The 20,544-nt window shown below is 44.1% G+C and overlaps 1 protein-coding gene across 1 annotated transcript in view; it reads right to left on the bottom strand.

Moving 5' to 3' along the window:
* The window catches only part of LOC141113515 (medium-chain acyl-CoA ligase ACSF2, mitochondrial-like), a 66,010-nt gene that overhangs the window by 1,554 nt on the left and 43,912 nt on the right, over positions 1–20,544 (bottom strand). The window contains exons 7-14 of the mRNA XM_073606677.1: positions 15,465–15,563; positions 15,230–15,378; positions 14,354–14,442; positions 10,053–10,129; positions 7,981–8,088; positions 7,726–7,877; positions 3,772–3,913; positions 3,582–3,692 (exon numbers count right to left, since the gene is read on the bottom strand). Of these exons, the coding sequence (XP_073462778.1) occupies positions 3,582–3,692; positions 3,772–3,913; positions 7,726–7,877; positions 7,981–8,088; positions 10,053–10,129; positions 14,354–14,442; positions 15,230–15,378; positions 15,465–15,563 (927 nt within the window). The remainder of the gene's footprint in view (positions 1–3,581; positions 3,693–3,771; positions 3,914–7,725; positions 7,878–7,980; positions 8,089–10,052; positions 10,130–14,353; positions 14,443–15,229; positions 15,379–15,464; positions 15,564–20,544) is intronic.

Below are 20,544 nucleotides of genomic sequence, written 5' to 3'. Positions count from 1 at the left end.
TAGTTCCCCATCTTTGTTGTCAATGGTAGGAATAGTGACTCATCATTGGTGTCAATGGTAGGAATAGTGCCTCATCATTGGTGTCAATAGGAGGAATAGCACATCATCATTGGTGTCAATGGTAGAAATAGTGCGCCATCATGGATGTCAATGAGATGAATAGTGCCCCATCATTGGTGTCAGTAGGAGGAATAGTGCCCCATTGTCAGTGGCAGGAACTAGGCCCCACTGTTGGAATAAAGCCCCCAGGGCCAGGTAAAAGCAGGCCAAGGGACACATCCGGCCTCGGGCCACAGTTCGGAGACCACTAATGTATAGGCTTGTGGATCTCATTTTTTCTTGGATCATACTGGGGACCCAAAAGGCTACTTTGTTAGAGAGCTGCCTTTCAAGACTAATAACTGCACTAGATCACACTTATCTTCGAGTCCTACACTCCTTCAGCACCCATGTACATTGCCTTGCAAAAGTATTCACCCCCTTGGCTTTTTACCTATTTTGTTACATTACAGCCTTTAGTTTATTATTGTTATTATTATTATACAGGATTTATATAGCGCCAACAGTTTGCGCAGTGCTTTACAACATGAGGGCAGACAGTACACTTACAATACAAATCCATACAGGAGGGATCAGAGGGCCCTGCTCGTTAGAGCTTACAATCTAGAATCAATATTTTTTTAATCTGATTTATATGTGATGGATCAGAACACAATAGTCTAAGTTGGCGAAGTAAAATTAGAAAAAATATATACATAAAACTATTTTTCAGAAATTAAAAACCGATTATTGTCATGTGTGTATGTATTCACCCCCTTTGTTATGAAGCCCATAAAAAGCTCTGGTGCAACCAATTACCTTCAGAAGTCACATAATTAGTGAAATGATGTCCACCTGTGTGCAATCTAAGTGTCACATGATCTGTCATTACATATACACACCTTTTTGAAAGGCCCCAGAGGCTGCAACACCTAAGCAAGAGGCACCACTAACCAAACACGGCCATGAAGACCAAGGAACTCTCCAAACAAGTAAGGGACAATGTTGTTGAGAAGAACAAGTCAGGGTTAGGTTATAAAAAAATATCCAAATCTTTGATAATCCCTAGGAGCACCATCAAATCTATCATAACATAAATGGAAAGAACATGGCTCAACAGCAAACATGCCAAGAGATGGCCGCACACCAAAACTCACGGACCGGGCAAGGAGGGAATTAATCAGAGAGGCAGCACAGAGACCTAAGGTAACCCTGGAGGAGCTGCAGAGTTCCACAGCAGAGACTGGAGTATCTGTACATAGGACGATAATAAGCCGTACACTCCATAGAGTTGGGCTTTATGGCAGAGTGGCCAGAAGAAAGCCATTACTTTCAGGAAAAAACGAAATGGCACGTTCTGAGTTTGCGAAAAGGCATGTGGGAGACTCCCAAAATGTATGGAGGAAGGTGTTCTGGTCTGATAAGACTAAAATTGAACTTTTTGGCCATCAAAGAAAACGCTATGTCTGGCGCAAAACCCAACACATCATATCACCCAAAGAACACCATCTCCACTGTGAAACATGGTGGTGGCAGCATCATGCTGTGGGGATGTTTTTCAGCAGTCGGGACTGGGAAACTGGTCAGAGTTGAGGGAAAGATGGATGGTGCTAAATACAGGGATATTCTTGAACAAAACCTGTACCACTTTGTGTGTGATTTGAGGCTAGGACGGAGGTTCACCTTCCATCAGGACAATGACCCCAAATACACTGCTACCCACTTGAGTGGTTTAAGGGGAAACATGTAAATGTGTTGGAATGGCCCAATCAAAGCCCAGACCTCAATCCAATAGAAAATCTGTGGTCAGACTTAAAGATTGCTGTTCACAAGCGCAAACCATCCAACTTGAAGGAACTGGAGCAGTTTTGCAAGGAGGAATGGGCAGAAATCCCAGTGGTAAGATGTGGCAAGCTCATAGAGACTTATCCAAAGCAACTTGGAGATGTGATAGCCGCAAAAGGTGGCTCTACAAAGTATTGACTTTAGGGGGGTGAATAGTTATGCACATTGACTTTTTCTGTTATTTTGTCCTATTTGTTCTTTGCTTCACATAAAAAACAAAAAAAAAAACAACATCTTCAAAGTCATGGGCATGTTCTGTAAATTAAATGATGCAAATCCTCAAACAATTCATGTTAATTCTAGATTGTGAGGCAACAAAAAATGCCAAGGGGGGGGGGGGGGGGGGGGATACTTTTGCAAGGCACTGTAAATATTGTAAAAGCTTCCTGGGTCAAGAGTGTGGCTCTTCCACCTATGCATTACTATATGCCCATCCCCAAGGCTTAAAGTGAACCACTACTAGGCAATGGAAATAGTTTGCCCCGGTCACAGTAAGGTCCCTGTACTTCCCTTCCCTGTTTCCCTGTTCTCTTCTGCTGCCAGAGGCCCTGGGAGAATCTCAGTACTTGTGAGTATGGGACACATTTGACATTTCACCTACCTTCTCACACTTTAAGCAAATGGTGCAATAGCCACCCAGATGTTAAAAATACCATGCTGGAGGGTGCACCAAGGGCCTCAATCTGCTCAGTGACAGCTGCCTGTATTTCTGGTGTCAAGTCATCCTGGACAGTCAAGAGGTGCATGACAGAGCATCTCAAAGATAGAGCATTCTTACTACCAATGACCAACATTGGCGATATAGGTGCCCCCCCAGATTCCATGTTATAATCCGCTGCCAGAGAGTGCATTAATGGCCTTAATCTGCTCAGTGGCAGCTGCCTACATGGTTCTGGTGTCATGTCATCTTGGACAGTCAAGAGGGGCAAGACAGGGAGCATCTCAAAGAAGGACCATTCTTCCTTCCAATGACCAATATGGGTGATCTGAGTGGTCCCTCAGATTCCCATGTTATAACATGGCAGATGCCCGCATAGTTCTATGGCTATGTTATCCTGGACAGTCAGGATGTGCTGTACACAGAGTATTCTTCCTTCCAATTGCCACCAACACTGGGGCATTTTTATTAGCACCTACCACTTGATGCTGGGTCATTTTATTCCTCCTTTTAACCACTGAAAACAGGGTATTTTTTTTCCACTGACCACCAATGCTGGCAACTTTTTCTTCTCCCACTAACCACAGATGCTGAAGCTTTCCTTCCACTGACAACCAACACTGGAAATTTTTCTTTTGTCCCAAGTGACCACCAAATAAAAAAAATGTTTGAAGACCCCATAAAGACATGTGATATTAGAGCTCTGGTGCATCCCCTGCATCCCTCAAAGCAACACGCTGTGCCTTTCTGATCAATAAAGAGGTAAGCAGTGGGGAAAAGTAGAGGTTCAGCTTGAAGACTTGAGGTAGATGGGGGCTGGTATTTCAATACTGGACTCCCTAGACAACAAGCAACTAACATTTATAAGGAAATGTTGGCTGGTTATGTACCACCAAGTGCCTTTTTATGAACAAAAGGCATCATGATTCGAAATAGATATGGATATGATTTGCTATAAGGGTGTCAAATATACAAAAAATGCCCCCAAAAAATGTAGGCACCACTTTTTTTGGACTGGCTTAGACCTCAGTTAGCTTACCTGTCCCTTGCAGTATGCCTTGAGCTCCTCTGCTGTACATTCCTGGTCGCTATGAGTTCGGATACAAGCACAGATCTCTTCCCCCATCCGTGCATCTTTAACTCCGATGATCTGCAACGACACGGTGCAATTTGGTCTGTGACAGGCAACGCAGTCAACCATTATTCTATAACCAGTTCCTTCCAGTTACCTGGGCTTCCATGACTTTGGGGTGCGTGTGGAGGAACTGCTCGATTTCAGCCGGGTATATGTTTTCACCTCCGCGAATGATCATGTCTTTACAGCGCCCAACGATTCGACAGTATCCGTATTCATCCAAGGTCGCTATGTCTCTGGAAGATGACGGCAAAGGCATTACATTCATTCATTAGCAAACCAAAGTCTTTCTCTACACACTTGGTCTAAGTCAACGACTCGGGTATTGAAGCAAGAAAGTCAGCCAGGTAACTATCACTTTCATAAGGTGACATTAGTTCCGTTTGGTTGCTCACTCATTCCAAGATCAGGAGAACGAGTATAACTAAGGTGTCCATTTAGGGCCCTAAAGCACCAATCCCAGAATCCCTCCCATTATCATGGTTAAGGTGGCTGCTAATTAGGACCAAACCTCTTTGTCAAATGTGTATTGTTTTATCCTTTTCTCTGTACTTAATGATCTCTCTGGATTGGATCTCCATGGATCAAAATTTTAAAGTTTAAACAATTTGCTCAATATTCTGTGTGCTTAACCACTTCAATACCGGGCACTTTCCCCCCTTCCTGCCCAGGCCAATTTTTAGCTTTCAACGCTGTCGCTTTTTAAATGACAATTTTGCGGTCATGCTACACTGTACCCAAACAAAATTTTTATCATTTTGTTCCCACAAATAGAGCTTTCTTTAGGTGGTATTTGATCACCTCCTTTTTTTTTTTGCTAAATAAAAACATTTTTTTCTTAGTTTCTGTTATAAAATTTTGTAAATAAGTAAGATTTCTCCTTCACTGATGGGCACTGATGAGGTGGCACAAATGAGGTGGCACTGATTGGTCCCAATCAGCCTGAGATTAAAGGTCAACGTACAACTTGACCAGCATAGCACAGATCAACACATGCCCGATGAAGGGGTCTCCTGCGCAACTCCAAAACTTTGTACTTTGCCTATTGTGATGTGATCATTCTACAATAAAACTTTCAGACTGTACCGATTGATCCGCAGTGTGCTGGCAAAGATGTACATTGACCTGTGATGCCTCCAGTCTCCAGCTGGTTGTTGCTGCAGCACCCATTACTTCTAAGCCTAATCCAGGAACGTGTGCAATGAGAATATTGACATTACCCTGAGATTATAGAGTCTAGAAAGTAGAATTTAATTTTAAACAGAGTGCAAAAGACAACGTGTTTCGAGGGTCACCCTCTTCATTAGGACTACATTGTAATAAAAGAAAGAATAAACATAATTGGACTGGATTAAAAGATTAAAAACAGTCCAAATCATATATGAGATATATGGGGTGGGGGTCCAGGGAAGGGAAAATATATATAGCATAAACTTAGGCTTTAACTTTAAAACATTATGTACATTAGAAAATGTACATCCACGTATGGTTTTTCTCTCAAGGGAAAGGATGGCTCGAACCAGCGTAATGACATCTTCGCTTGACCCTGCCCTAGTACGTTTTGTCCCAAAGAATGTCGTTCAAGGGTGATATGGCTACTCCGGCAACCCTCAGAAGACGTTCTTTGGGACGAAATGAGTTAGAGCAGGGTCAAGTGGTGATGTCATCACGCAGGCTCGGACGAGTGGTGTTTACTATGTTTAAATGCTAAGCTGTTCCTTCTATTATGTGAGTATATCAGCTATTTAAATTAAACAAATTAGGTGACTACTACCACTATTGGGTCCCCTCTGCCTCCTATTTGTAAGATACCATTGCAATATATGAGGTGCCCTGCTGTTGGAAAGCCATCCATGCTTGTATGAAAAGGATTGTGAGCCATCCATTCCCTTGAGAGGAGTTTAAAGTGATATTAGACTTTTGTTTTGAGGCCTTGGGCTTTGGTAAGCAGACCTGTGTGCTGGAGGTTTGAGACCGGTGATGGTGTTACTAAACTGAACTTCACCCGTGAATGTATGTTTAAAGCCAGCCATAGGCAGTTCGAATCTCAACCGGTTCAGCAGGGACCGGCCGAGATTTGAATCATGTATGGGCAGGCTGAATCGATCGATCTATCAACTTGGGTACAACCAGTCTGTTGGATTTTACCTGGGATTATTGCTAGTGGCTATTGTAGCCGCTAGCCATAATCACTGTGTTCTCCCAATGGGGGCATCTTCCCCCGCCGGGAGAACACAATGGCTCCATGGGAGGGACTCCCCCCTCAACACTGACTGTGTTGAAGGGGGAAATCGAGTTATTTTCTTTACTGCAACCCGTAGTTACATGAAAGAAAAATGCTCCGTCTATGGTCGGCTTTAGAGATCATCTTGGGACTTTTAATGAAAGACTTATTTCACATTTGTTATTAGACATTTGTTTAGTTTTGGATATATTTGTTATAGTACTAATTTTGTTTTGTTGATTTGTTTCGGAATTAGTTTCGTATAATTTTGTGGAGTTACAAATTTTCATAAAGATTCCCCCCCTCTCCCGCCGCCTTCCACGGCTCTCCCGTCCCATCGGGAGGCCTAAGCGACCAGCCAACACGTCCACCGGCTGGCCGAAGACCCGAATGAAGCCATTGGCAGCCGAGTAAACCGGAAGTGATGTCATGACATCACTTCTGGTTTACTCGGCTGCCATTAGCGCCGATTTAAAAAAAAACCCTAGTGTTCCAAAACACAGATTTTGGCATTTTGAATACTTTTAAGTGCAAAAGTGCATAAAGAGTACCTGTCACTGCCTATTACTGTCACAAGGGTTGTTTACATTCCTTGCTACAGCAATAAAAATCAGATTTTTTTTTTTAAATCACAATGTAAAAAAATTAATAAACAAATAGTAAAAAAATAAAATATATGCAAAGCGCCACGTCCCCGCGTGCAGAAGCGAACGCATACGCAAGTCGTGCCCGCAGATGTAAACGGTGTTCAAGCCACACATGTGAGAACTCCTCTGTAACTCTAAACTGGTAACCTGTAGAAATTTTTAAAGCGTCGCCTATGGAGATTTTTAAGTACCGTAGCTTGTCGCCATTCCACAAGTGTGAGCAATTTCAAAGCGTGACATGTTAGGTATCTATTTACTCAGTGTAACATCATCTTTCACATTATACTAAAAAATTGGGCTAACTTTATGTTTTTTTTAATTCATGAGACTGTTTGTTTTTTTTTTATTTCACGAAAGGGTCTTATTTCCCAAAAAAATTGCTTTTGAAAGACAGTTGCGCAAATACCGTGTGACATAAAAAAAATTTGCAACGATCGCCATTTTATTCTCTAGGGTCTCTGCTAAAAACATATATAGAATGTTTGGGGTTCTAAGTAATTTTCTAGCAAAGAATACGGAATTTAACTTGTAAGCATCAATTGTCAGAAATAGGCTTAGGCATGAAAGGGTCAACAACTAGCTATTCTTCACATGGAACTCAAATCGGTTGGATTATTTTATGACCGATCCGAATTGTTACGAAAATTTGGAATTCGTTTGAAAACGAATAAACTAAAATTAAATGACTTTGAATTATATTTGTTACTATTTCATTTGGAGATTCAGATACATCCGAATCACCAAAAATGTGTCCAAATTTACATTCAGACCGAAACGAATTGCACATGTCTATTTGTTATCTACTTTGAATATAACAGCGCAACACTTTTTTCGGTATCACTGTTCTCTGATATCTGTGGCTGTTACTTACTTTTTTTTTTTTTTTTTTTTTTTAAAGGGCAACTTTTTTTTTTTTTTTAATTTCATTGTGTTGACAACAAAAATAACAAAATATCAGATTATCCATACATAACAATACTAGATGCTGCAGCGGTTACTTTTAATTTGGTATTTATCACTAATTTAATTTAAGCACTACAATGCAGGTTTATTTTACATCAGAAACTGACAGGTCCACTTTATCCCTGGCAAAAAACAAATGTCAATCATAGCGGCGCTAGGTCTAAAACTAAGTGAATCAGAGTAGCGCACCAATGGACAAACGGCGGTCACTCACCCGGTCTTATACCACCCTTCAGGGGTGATGCACTCCTTGGTCCTCTCTTCTTCGTCCCAGTAGCCCAACATGACACCAAAGCCTCGAATCCACAGTTCACCTGAAGCATTCACTGGAAGTATTTGTTCTGTCTTGGTGTCCACTACCTTCGCCTGAGCAGAAATAGAGAGGTCAGTGCTGGAAATTTTTTTTTTTAGAAGTAAAAGGATTATACAAACAACGAAAAAAAAAAAAGTAGACACAGCGGCGCCTCACCTCTGTATGGGACATGACATAACCTACGGTGTCTACTTTCCGGAAAATATCGTCGTAGAGGAAGCCCATGAAAGTGACCGGGCTGTTCTCCGTTGTGCCGTAGCCAACCTGTAAAAATAGAACAGCAACAAAGCTTTTTGTGAGCTATTTTTTACATTTCTATGTAAATCTCATCAACTTAAAAGGGGACCTGAAATATGCCTCAGCTTCCTAACCTCGTGCCAACCACGTAAGTGGAGTAAATCAATCCCTTTCCCTTTACATCCCTTTCAAAACAGGAAAGGGATATGAAAAGATATCCAAGGAATTGAGAATGCCAATCAGCAGTGTTCAAACTCTAATCAAGTGGAAAATGATGGGTTCTGTTGAAACCAAACCACGGTCAGGTAGACCAACTAAAATTTCAGCCACAACTACCAGGAAAATTGTTCGGGATGCAAAATAAAAACCCACAAACAACTTCAGGTGAAATACAGGACTCTCTGAAAACATGTGGTGTGGCTGTTTCAAAATGCATAATAAGGAGGCACTTGAAGTAGGATGGGCTGCATGGTCAAGTCGCCAGAAGAAAGCCATTACTATGCAAATGTCACAAAGTATCCCGCTTACAATACGCCAAACAACACAGAGACAAGCCTCAAACCTTCTGGCACAAAGTCATTTGGAGTGATAAGACCAAAATTTAGCTTTTTGGCCACAACCATAAACGCTTCATTTGGAGAGGAGTCAACAAGGCCTATGATGAAAGGTACACCATTCCTACTGTGAAACACGGAGGTGGATCGCTGATATTTTGGGGATGTGTGAGATACAAAAGGCACAGGAAATTTGGTCAAAATTGTTGGCAAGATGAATGCAGTATGTTATCAAAAAATACTGGAGGAACATTTGCATTCATCAGCCAGGAAGCTGCGCATGGGACGTACTTGGACATTCCAACATGACAATGATCCAAAATACAAGGCCAAGTCGACCTGTCATTGGCTACAGCATTATACAGTGAAGGTTCTGGAGTGGCCGTCTCAGTCTCCTGACCTCAATATCATTGAGCCACTCTGGGGAGATCTCAAACGTGCAGTTCATGCAAGACAGCCCGAGAATTTACAGGAACTAGAGGCTTTTTGCCAAGAGGAATGGGCAGCTTTACCACCTGAGAAGATAAAGCGCTTCATCCACAAATACCACAAAAGACTTCAAGCTGCCATTGATGTTAAAGGGGGCAATACACGGTATTAAGAACTGGGGTATGTAAACTTTTGATCAGGTTCATTTGGGTAGTTTCTGTTGTGATTATCATTTAAAAAGAGTAAACACTGTTGATTGATAATAAATGGCTTCAGCCAAACGCTAACCATGAGATTTGCCATGCAAATTTGCTACAAAATTGGAAAAGTGTCAACTAGAACTTGTGCTTCAGGTGCTCTGCAAGTGTACAACCTGCCAGTGAAAATGTGCAGCAGGTTAACAGACTTACAATTCAACATTGCCACAAATTTGTGGCACATTATCCTCGCTATCTGGATATCCACTGATATATATGCTCCAACTTTGGAGACTCTGAAATTTTTTTCCCAGGCTAGCTGGTAAATCTGCTGGGAAATCTCTTGTTTGTTTGTTATGTGCATTGCCCTTCCATGTGCACCTCACTGCAAAGGCCAGTTATAGGTTGGGGTGGTTGCCACTTCTTGTACCGCACTTATAACCCCCTTTCACTGCCTTAACCACCCCAACCTTGCTTGTTCTGGAACAGGCATATTTTTGCTAGCATACAATAAAAGCCATGTAAGCCAACTCTTCATACACACCCGAACTCCATCATTTGGAGAGGTGTAGATGTGATAATCAGGTGTCCAAAAAAGTATAGAGCAGGGATATGCAATTAGCGGACCTCCAGCTGTTGCAGAACTACAAGTCCCATGAGGGATAGCAAGACTCCGGCAGCCACAAGCATGACACCCAGAGGCAGAGGCATGATGGGACTTGTAGTTTTGCAACAGCTGGAGGTCCGCTAATTGCATATCCCTGGTATAGTGTATCTCTTTATAAGCACAGCACTATGTGGAAGCACCTACCACCATATTCCTCAGTGTTGTCTCATTGAGAAGTTTCTTCATGATCTCAGGTGGTACAATGGATCCAGCAATAATTCCTGCAGAAGAAGGCCTCAGTTAAAAAAACAGTGGAATTGGTTGAACTTCTTATGTCAAGTGTTAAAGCGGAGTTCCGCCAAATTTATTTATTTTTTAAAAGTCAGCAGCTACAAATACTGCAGCTGCTGACTTTTAAAATATGGACAACTTACCTGTCCAGGGCGCCCGCGATGTCGGCGCCCGAAGCCGATCTGTCCCTCGGCTTTCGGGCAGAGGTGCCGCCATCTTCGGTAAGGGAATCAGGAAGTGAAGCCTTGCAGCTTCACAGCCTGGTTCCCTACTGCGCACACGCGACTCCACCGGAGGAGGCGTCGGATATGGCATAGATATCCGCGGATACTGCTGCTATCTATGCCCGGAAGCTGGAGCAAATACCTGGATTATACAGGTATCTGCTCCCCCCTCCCCCCTGAAAGGTGCCAAATGTGACATTTTTGGGTGCAACTCCGCTTTAAGATGCTTAAAAAACAGCAAAGGCAATAACATAAAAGAAACAAATATGACACAGTTGCATAAGAATCAATATTCCTAGTAAGATATTTTATTTAAAGCTACCAAAATATGATGGAATGGCTTGAGGAGATCCCGAGTAGTGTTTGGAAGTAGGTCCTGGGGGATACTGGGGGAGACACACATTCATCACAGAAGCTGTAGACTTCATATTCCTACTTCTGGCCCAGACTGGTATACAGTACTTTGTAGTTTGTGGGGGGAGAGGGGGGGGGGGGGGGGTTATCACCAAACCAGGTAACAGAAATGAAGTTGGTGGTTCCCAGTTGAAGCACATGGGGTGTTGGTAGTTGAGAAATAACTTTGTGGAGGGGGTGGCTTAAAAGCTTAAACTCCACCATACACTGCCTGACAGTTCCTAAACCAGCCTTCTCAACAAGGAATCTGCGGAGATCCATTGTTCCATCAAAGGTTGTTCCTTGAGCAGTAGAGTAATGGCAGATCGATCTCCTGTCTACACTGACCACCAAGGGGCACTGACATCCAATGTAAGGGATCACTTCTATAATGACCATGTAATCAAGCACTACACTGACCATCAAGGTAAGTGGAGCCCTGCATTGACCACGAATGTGAGAACGCACTACGTAGACCACCAATGTCAGGGGACCCATTTTCCATTGACCACCAATATAAGGAAGCGCTATTCCACTGACCACCAAGGTAAAGCATGCCCTACACTGACCACAAATGTAATGGGGTACTCCGCTGATTACAAATATAAGGAGACACTACACTGACCACCAATGTAATTGGACGCTACACTGACCACCAATGTAAGGGGACATCACACTAAAAAGTAAAAGGGGCAGTACTCTGACCACCAATGTAATTGGAAACTACACTGATCACAAATGTAAGCGGGCGCTATACTGACCACCAATGTAATTGGACACCACACTGACCACCCATTTAAGGGAATACTACTCTGACTGCAAATGTAAGGGGGCACTACATTGGCCAACATTGTAGGGGGACAATACACTGACCACCAATGTAACTGCACACTACAATGACCACCAATGTAATTGGACACTACACTGACCACCAGTGTAAGGGAATTCTACACGGACTACAAATACAAGGGGGGACTCCACTGACCATTACTGTAAAGGGGCACCACACTGACTACCAAATGTAAGAAGAAAACTACACTGACCCCCAATGTAAGGGGACACTACACTGACCCCCAATTTAAGGGGACACTACACTGACCCCCAATGTAAGAAGAAAACTACACTGACCCCCAATGTAAGGGGACACTACACTGACCCCCAATGTAAGAAGAAAACTACACTGACCCCCAATGTAAGGGGACACTACACTGACCCCCAATGTAAGGGGACACTACACTGACCCCCAATGTAAGGGGACACTACACTGACCCCCAATGTAAGGGGACACTACACTGACCCCCAATGTAAGGGGACACTACACTGACCCCCAATGTAAGGGGACACTACACTGACCCCCAATGTAAGGGGACACTACACTGACCCCCAATGTAAGGGGACACTACACTGACCCCCAATGTAAGGGGACACTACACTGACCCCCAATGTAAGGGGACACTACACTGACCCCCAATGTAAGGGGACACTACACTGACCCCCAATGTAAGGGGACACTACACTGACCCCCATTGTAAGGGGACACTACACTGACCCCCATCGTAAGGGGACACTACACTGACCCCCAATTTAAGGGGACACTACACTGACCCCCAATGTAAGGGGACACTACACTGACCCCCAATGTAAGAAGAAAACTACACTGACCCCCAATGTAAGGGGACACTACACTGACCCCCAATGTAAGAAGAAAACTACACTGACCCCCAATGTAAGGGGACACTACACTGACCCCCAATGTAAGGGGACACTACACTGACCCCCAATGTAAGGGGACACTACACTGACCCCCAATGTAAGGGGACACTACACTGACCCCCAATGTAAGGGGACACTACACTGACCCCCAATGTAAGGGGACACTACACTGACCCCCAATGTAAGGGGACACTACACTGACCCCCAATGTAAGGGGACACTACACTGACCCCCAATGTAAGGGGACACTACACTGACCCCCAATGTAAGGGGACACTACACTGACCCCCAATGTAAGGGGACACTACACTGACCCCCAATGTAAGGGGACACTACACTGACCCCCAATGTAAGGGGACACTACACTGACCCCCATTGTAAGGGGACACTACACTGACCCCCATTGTAAGGGGACACTACACTGACCCCCATTGTAAGGGGACACTACACTGACCCCCAATGTAAGGGGACACTACACTGACCCCCAATGTAAGGGGACACTACACTGACCCCCAATGTAAGGGGACACTACACTGACCCCCAATGTAAGGGGACACTACACTGACCCCCAATGTAAGGGGACACTACACTGACCCCCAATGTAAGGGGACACTACACTGACCCCCAATGTAAGGGGACACTACACTGACCCCCAATGTAAGGGGACACTACACTGACCCCCATTGTAAGGGGACACTACACTGACCCCCATTGTAAGGGGACACTACACTGACCCCCATTGTAAGGGGACACTACACTGACCCCCAATGTAAGGGGACACTACACTGACCCCCAATGTAAGGGGACACTACACTGACCCCCAATGTAAGGGGACACTACACTGACCCCCAATGTAAGGGGACACTACACTGACCCCCAATGTAAGGGGACACTACACTGACCCCCATTGTAAGGGGACACTACACTGACCCCCATTGTAAGGGGACACTACACTGACCCCCAATGTAAGGGGACACTACACTGACCCCCAATGTAAGGGGACACTACACTGACCCCCAATGTAAGGGGACACTACACTGACCCCCAATGTAAGGGGACACTACACTGACCCCCAATGTAAATGGACATTACACTGACCCCCAATGTAAATGGACATTACACTGACCCCCAATGTAAATGGACACTACACTGACCCCCAATGTAAGGGGACACTACACTGACCCCCAATGTAAATGGACATTACACTGACCCCCAATGTAAGGGGACACTACACTGACCCCCAATGTAAGGGGACACTACACTGACCCCCAATGTAAGGGGACACTACACTGACCCCCAATGTAAGGGGACACTACACTGACCCCCAATGTAAATGGACATTACAGTGATCACCAATGTAAGGGGACACTACACTTACGACCAATATAAATGGACACCAATGTAAGGGGACACTACACTGACCACCAGTGTAAAAAGAAGCTATATTGACCACCATCAATGTGAAAAAAATCCATACTGACTACCAGTGTAAGGGGATACTACACTTACCAATAATGTAAGGGGGCACTACACTAACCACATATGTCAAGGGGCACTATACTGACTACCAATTTGAAAGGGCCAATACACTTACCACATGTAAGGAAGCACTACACAGACCACAGATGTAATTGGACACGACAATGACCACTAATGTAACTTGTAAGTGGACATTAATGACCACCAATGGAGGGGACACTATACAATTTCTATGCATTATGGAAATGATTGAAAATAATGTTGTTCTATAGCAAGAGTATTTAATATTAGCTCTCGATATCAAATAGGCATCTAGGTCGGCCACATTTCTTTTTTTTTAATTGACATTTATTAAAGGGAAATTCATTTTTCACAAAGTTACATGAAAAGCAGCCCGTCACATACCAGTGGTGAGAGTGGAGCTAAGAGTTGCAAAGTCCGGTTCTGCCAACATATCAATATACATGGTTGGGGTGCCGGAAATAATTGAGCATCTGTGGGGAGTTAAAAGAACAAGTAATGACTACTTATAACACACCTCACTAGAACGATACAATCGTTTTTTTACGGCGGTGCGGAGCGATTCCTCCATTTAGTTAGACTGGAGTGCTTTTGTTTAACAACTTCAATACCGAACACTTTCACCCCCTTCCTGCCCAGGCCAATTTTTGCTGTCACACTTTAATGGGCACTAATACGAGGCACTGATGTGCACTTATGAGGCTGCACTAATATAAGGCACTGATAGGTGGCACTACTAGGCTCCACTGATGGGCACTGATGAGGCTGCACTAATATAAGGCACTGATGGGCACTGATGGGTGGCACTACTAGGCAGCATGGATGGGCACTGATGAGCTTGCACTAATATGAGGCACTGATAAGCAGCACTGATAAGAAGGCACTGATGGGCAGATTATCTGAAGGACACAGAGATCACAGAGCGTACCAGATGCGCGCCCCAGGGGGTGTGCGAGGGGCGTGGTTTTCTGGGGGACATCCATGGACGCCCTGACGAAGCAACAGAACCGCGCTGTAGCCATCTTTCGGTTAGGAAGTGGTTAATACCACCAAAAGAAAGCTCCATTTGTGTAAAAATAATAATAAAAATGTAATATGGGTACAGTGTTGCATGACCGCACAATCATCAAAGTGTGAGAGCGCTGAAAGCTGAAAATTGGCCTGGGCAGGAAGGGGGTGAAAGTGTCCAGTATTGAAATGGTTAAACAATATAAAAAATCATACCAGCTGACATAAAAAAAAAAAAAATTCTCAACCTACTTCTCCTTCGAAACGGCCTCCAACACAGCTCGGGATTGAAAGCTCGGAGAGGTTAAGACCATAGTAGGACCGTACATGACTGCTGTGAGGCTGCCCAGTACAGAACCAATGCAGTGGTACAGCGGCACAGGAATGGCGATACGGCAGTCCTTGGGGGAACAGCAAAGAGAAAAGTCAGTTTTAGTTGAAATCTAAGACATGAAGATGCATATGTCGTGTATGCCGTGACACGCACCCCTCTCCAGCCGTACCCGAGCCTCGCCCCCACATACTGCGCATTGTTCACAATGTTGTGATGGCTCAGAGTGGCTCCTTTGGGAGATCCAGTGGTTCCCTAAAACAGAATAAGAGCAATTTATAATTAATAATCAGGACAGAAAAGGATAAAGCCTGCCTTTACATGCACATGAACTTTAATGGCATCCCAGTCTTAGTCCGTAGGGTTCAATATTGCGTTGGCCCACCCTTTGCAGCTATAACAGCTTCAACTCTTCTGGGAAGGCTGTCCACAAGGTTTAGGAGTGTGTCTATGGGAATGTTTGACCATTCTTCCAGAAGAGCATTTGTGAGGTCAGGCACTGGTGTTGGAAGAGAAGACCTGAAGTCTCCGCTCTCATTCATCCCAAAGATCTATCATGTTGAGGTCAGGACTTTGTGCAGACCAGTCAAGTTCCTCCACCCCAAACTCGCTCATCCATGTCTTTATGGACCTTGCTTTGTGTACTGGTCCAAATCATTTGTTGGAGGGGGGATTATGATGTGGGGTTGTTTTTCAGGGGTTGAGCTTGGCCCCTTAGTTCCAGTGAAGGGAACTCTTAAGGCGTCAGCATACCAAGACATTTTGGACAATTTTATGCTACCAACTTTGTGGGAACAGTTTGGGGGTGTTCCTGTTCCTTCCTGTTCCAACGTGACTGCACACCAGTACACAAAGCAAGGTCCATAAAGACATGGATGAGCGAGTTTGGGGTGGAGGAATTTGACTGGCCTTCACAAAGACCCGACCTCAACCCGACAGAACACCTTTTGGCTGAATTAGTGCAGAGACTACAAGCCAGGCCTTCTCGTCCAACATCAGTGCCTGACCTCACAAATATGCTTCTGGAAAAATGGTTAAACATTTCCATAGACACACTCCTAAACCTTGTGGACAGCTTTCCCAGAAGAGTTGAAGCTGTTATAGCTGCAAAGGGTGGGCCAACTCAATATAGAACCCTACAGACTAAGACTGGGATGCCATTAAAGTTCATGTGCGTGTAAAGGCAGAAAGGCAGGCGTCCCAATACTTTTGACAATATAAGGCAAGGATCTCCAAACTGAGGCCCTCCAATTAGGCATTGTAAAACTCTGACATTCAAAAAAAAAAATTCTAAAATTTAACAACTTTCACTGGTAGTGACAAAAAAAGGAAGTAAAAGTTCCCATGAACAGTGATTCAAACTGGGTCAAATCAGCATAGAAAAGTCAGAAAACTTCTTAGGAAAACACAACGGTGAACATGGTATATATCTGGAGTGAAGTGTACCACCACCAAACTCTAGGAGGCTTACTGGAGCGTTAGAACCTACAAGAGCGTATGCTCTGTGGGTCAAACGGGCTGATGTTGTGTAAACAACTAAGGAGGCTGGACGCCCGGAACCTGAGATAACTCCAACAGGAACACACAGCTCTCCTCAGGATGGTGACATGGCTGTGTAGGTATGTCTCATAGGAAGTGGTAACCAGATGTACATGGATGCAGAGGATGGATTAGAATGAGGAGAACAAAAAATGGCAACATAGCGTAATTCAGTTTGGATACACAATAAAATTTAATGAAGTAGGAAAACTTACATTTAGCAGGTTAAAAAAGCGCTTTTTCTAAAAGCAAATGGCAGCAGTGGAGTCCTTCCCCACGCGTTTCGTCTCCTTGGACGTCGTCTGGGGAGGTCCCTCCGCTGCAGCTCTCCAAGTATTTATAAGTGATGTGTCCCCCCTCATGAAAGCCAAATCCTCAATGTGTTTCAATGGAGAAGAATCTTACTTCCGGTATCTCCATTGAAACACATTGAGGATTTGGCTGAGGAAGTGATCCGCGGTGGGAAATGTAGAAAGACCATCCAAACTGCTGACACATTTCGAGTTGAGATCCCCCCTTCCTCAGAGCCCTTACTAAACCCAGCAGCCTGCAGTCACTATATCTGGTCTCCCACAGTACACAGAACATGGAAATGCAATTATTTTAGTAAATATAAACTGCTAAATACTTTTTCCCCATCAGCAGTATATAGCAGTCTTGTGACTACTATCAGGTCCTAGTAAAACTTGTAGGAGGATTTTTTATACTTGCACTGAGCTGATCCCCTCTCTGGACAGTGCTGATTGGCCCTGTGCTGATCACATGCACCCTCCCAAAAATACATAAATAAAAAAAACTCTAGCAATACACACCAAACTGAGCATGCGCGGCCTGACTCCACTAACTCTATCTTATCTTTTGGGGGGTAGTGGAAAAAGGGGAGGATCAGAGAAGACAGGATCAAACAGCCTTTTTACACAAAGCAATTAACCCCTTAGGTTCCAAGGCGAGTATGACAAACATGCTTTACTGCAGGGGTAGGCAACCTGGGGCCCTCCAGCTGTTGTGGAACTACATTTCCCATGAGGCATTGCAAGGTTGGCAGTTACAATTACACTGTAGCTGCTGACTTTTAATAAGGACACTTACCTGTCCAGGGCGCCCGCGATGTGGCCCCCCCCCCAGGCCGATCCGTCCCTCGGATCGTGTGCCAGCGCCGCCATCCTCACTAAGGGAAACAGGCAGTGGAGTCTTGCGGCGTCACTGCCCGTTTCCTACTGCGCATTCGCGAGTCCCCCGACGATTTCTGAATGGGCGGCTGTCTTCTGTGACACACACACAGGTCCCAGAAGACACCGCGCCCAAATTTCCCAGAAATCAACGCGAGGAGAAGACTGAAGATCACCGCGGAATAGGAAGTGGCAGATTAGGACGATCTGCCTAGCCACAGGTATTTCTGGTAAGTAAAAAAAAAATTTTTTTTTTCAAATGTTTTTTAATAATGTATTTAAAGGAATGTATTTATGTATTTTTTTTTTTATTAGGGTGGACCGCCGCTTTAATTGGTTTGCGCAAAAGTTATAGCGTCTACAAACTATGGAATATTTTTTCTTTTTTACTAGTAATGGCGGCAATTAGCGACTTATAGCGGGACAGCGATATTGCTGCGGACAAATTGGACACCGACACTTCTTGGGGACCAGTGAAAGTGTCAATACACACCAAACTGAGCATGTGCAGAGTGACTCCAAAGGCTCGGTCTTATCTGGACATGTTTTGGAGTCGGTGGAAGAAGGGGAGGATCAGAGAAGACAGGATCAAAACAGCCTTTTTACACAATGCGAAGGATTAACCCCTTAGGTTTCACAGTGAGTATAACAAGCATGCTTTACTGCATATACAGACTAATTTCACTGTTGTGGGTTTAGTAACACTTTAACCCTCAAAATGCCAACCCACCATGTGCAATGCACGCAACATCGCCACATTCATTTAAGAGGGGCACGTTTAGCAGTGGTACCGTGTGCTGTTTAACTTTTTCCGTGTCATGTGTACAGCCCCGAGCGGCTGCGTGCTGTAGTTTAGGTGGGGCGGTAAAACCATCGCTCAACTGTTTGCTTTTACTGTCCATGTGAACAAGCCCTAAGCCTCATTTATTGTCATGGAAGTGACACCTTCTGTTATAACAAGACTTTGCTCTATTTATCCGCATTATTTAAGTTCACCACTAGATGGCGATGACGCTCATTGTTGAGTCCAGGTGGAAACATTTTAGCGATTTTCACATTGGTGTGTGTGTAGTTCTATTTATAAACGTGCTTCTCTGCGCCAACAAAATATGCCAGACTGGCGGGCACACAGATGAGTGGAAAGAATGTCAGTGCAGGGAATATGAAAGAGCCAGTAAAGGAGAACATCAACAGGCCCCGAGGGTGACAACACCCTACAGGGAGCGCACAGCGTATCCTAACAGAGCACACATTTTTTAGATTTTTATTTTTAGATTTAAATTATTATGGTTTGTGGTCAATTTTTTAGTTTATTTTAATATTTAGACATTTCCTAACTCTAGCCCAGAATTTAGTTTCCGGTCTAGGTGAAGTGGAGAAGGGGATACACAAAAAGGCTGAGATTTAACCACTTGCGGACCGTCCCACACACATATACTGCGGCAGGGCGGCTGCTCTGTAAGTGATCTGACACTTTCCGGGTCTGGGGCACATGCGCGCGCCACCCACCCCCCGCTGTGATTGGACACAACAGGAGCCAATCAGCGGGCCCGGCAGACACAATGTGCGCCGGGACCTGCTGATCGCTCGGGAACGGCGGTCTGCCGATGTAAACAAGGCAGACCGCCGTTCTATGAGCGGGGAAATGTACTAATCTTGTGTTTCTGCTAAGCAGGAACACGGATCTTTACCTTCCCCTAGTTAAAGCACCTCCCCCCCACAGTTAGTACACACTCCCTAGGAACACATTTAACCCTTTGATCGCCCCATTAACCCCTTTCCCAGCCAGTGTCATTAGTACAGTGACAGTGCATATTTTTAGCACCGATCACTGTATTAGTGTCACTGGTCCCCAAAAAGTGTCAGTTAGGTGTCCAATTTGTCCGCCGCAATATCACAGCCCCGCTATAAGTCGCTGATCGCTGCCATTACTAGTAAAAAAAAAAAAAAAAGAAGAAATAAAAATATCCCATAGTTTTTAGACGCTATAACTTTTGCACAAACCAATCAATATACACCTATAGAAATTTTTTTTTACCAAAAACATTTCGCAGAATACATATTGGCCTAAATTGATGTAGAAATTAGATTTTTTTTTTTTTTTAATTATTGGATATGTTTTATAGCAGAAAGGAAAAAATATTGGGGTTTTTCCTCCTCAAAATTGTATCTTTTCTTTGTCTATAGAGCAAAAAATAAAAACCGCAGAGGTGATCAAATACCACCAAAAGAAAGCTCTATTTGTGGGGGAAAAAAAAAGGACAATCATTTTATTTGGGCACAATGTTGCACGACAGCGCAATTGTCAGTTAAAGTAATGCAGTGCCGTATCACAAAAAATGGCCTGGTCATGAAAGGGGGGGGGGGGTAAAACCTTCCGGAGCTGAAGTGGTTAATTCTTGAACGGGTCTAAAATTGAAGCTCCACCCCATAAAGGGCGAGTCCAAATACAGGTTTATAACAATGGTAAATGTTTACCAATAACCAACGCTTTTCGGGGGGGGGGCCGGCTCTGCCCTCTTCATCAG

This window comes from Aquarana catesbeiana, linkage group LG12, assembly GCF_042186555.1.
Source record: "Aquarana catesbeiana isolate 2022-GZ linkage group LG12, ASM4218655v1, whole genome shotgun sequence".
Lineage (NCBI taxonomy): Eukaryota > Metazoa > Chordata > Amphibia > Anura > Ranidae > Aquarana > Aquarana catesbeiana.
This window is presented reverse-complemented; position numbering and strand designations above follow the sequence as displayed.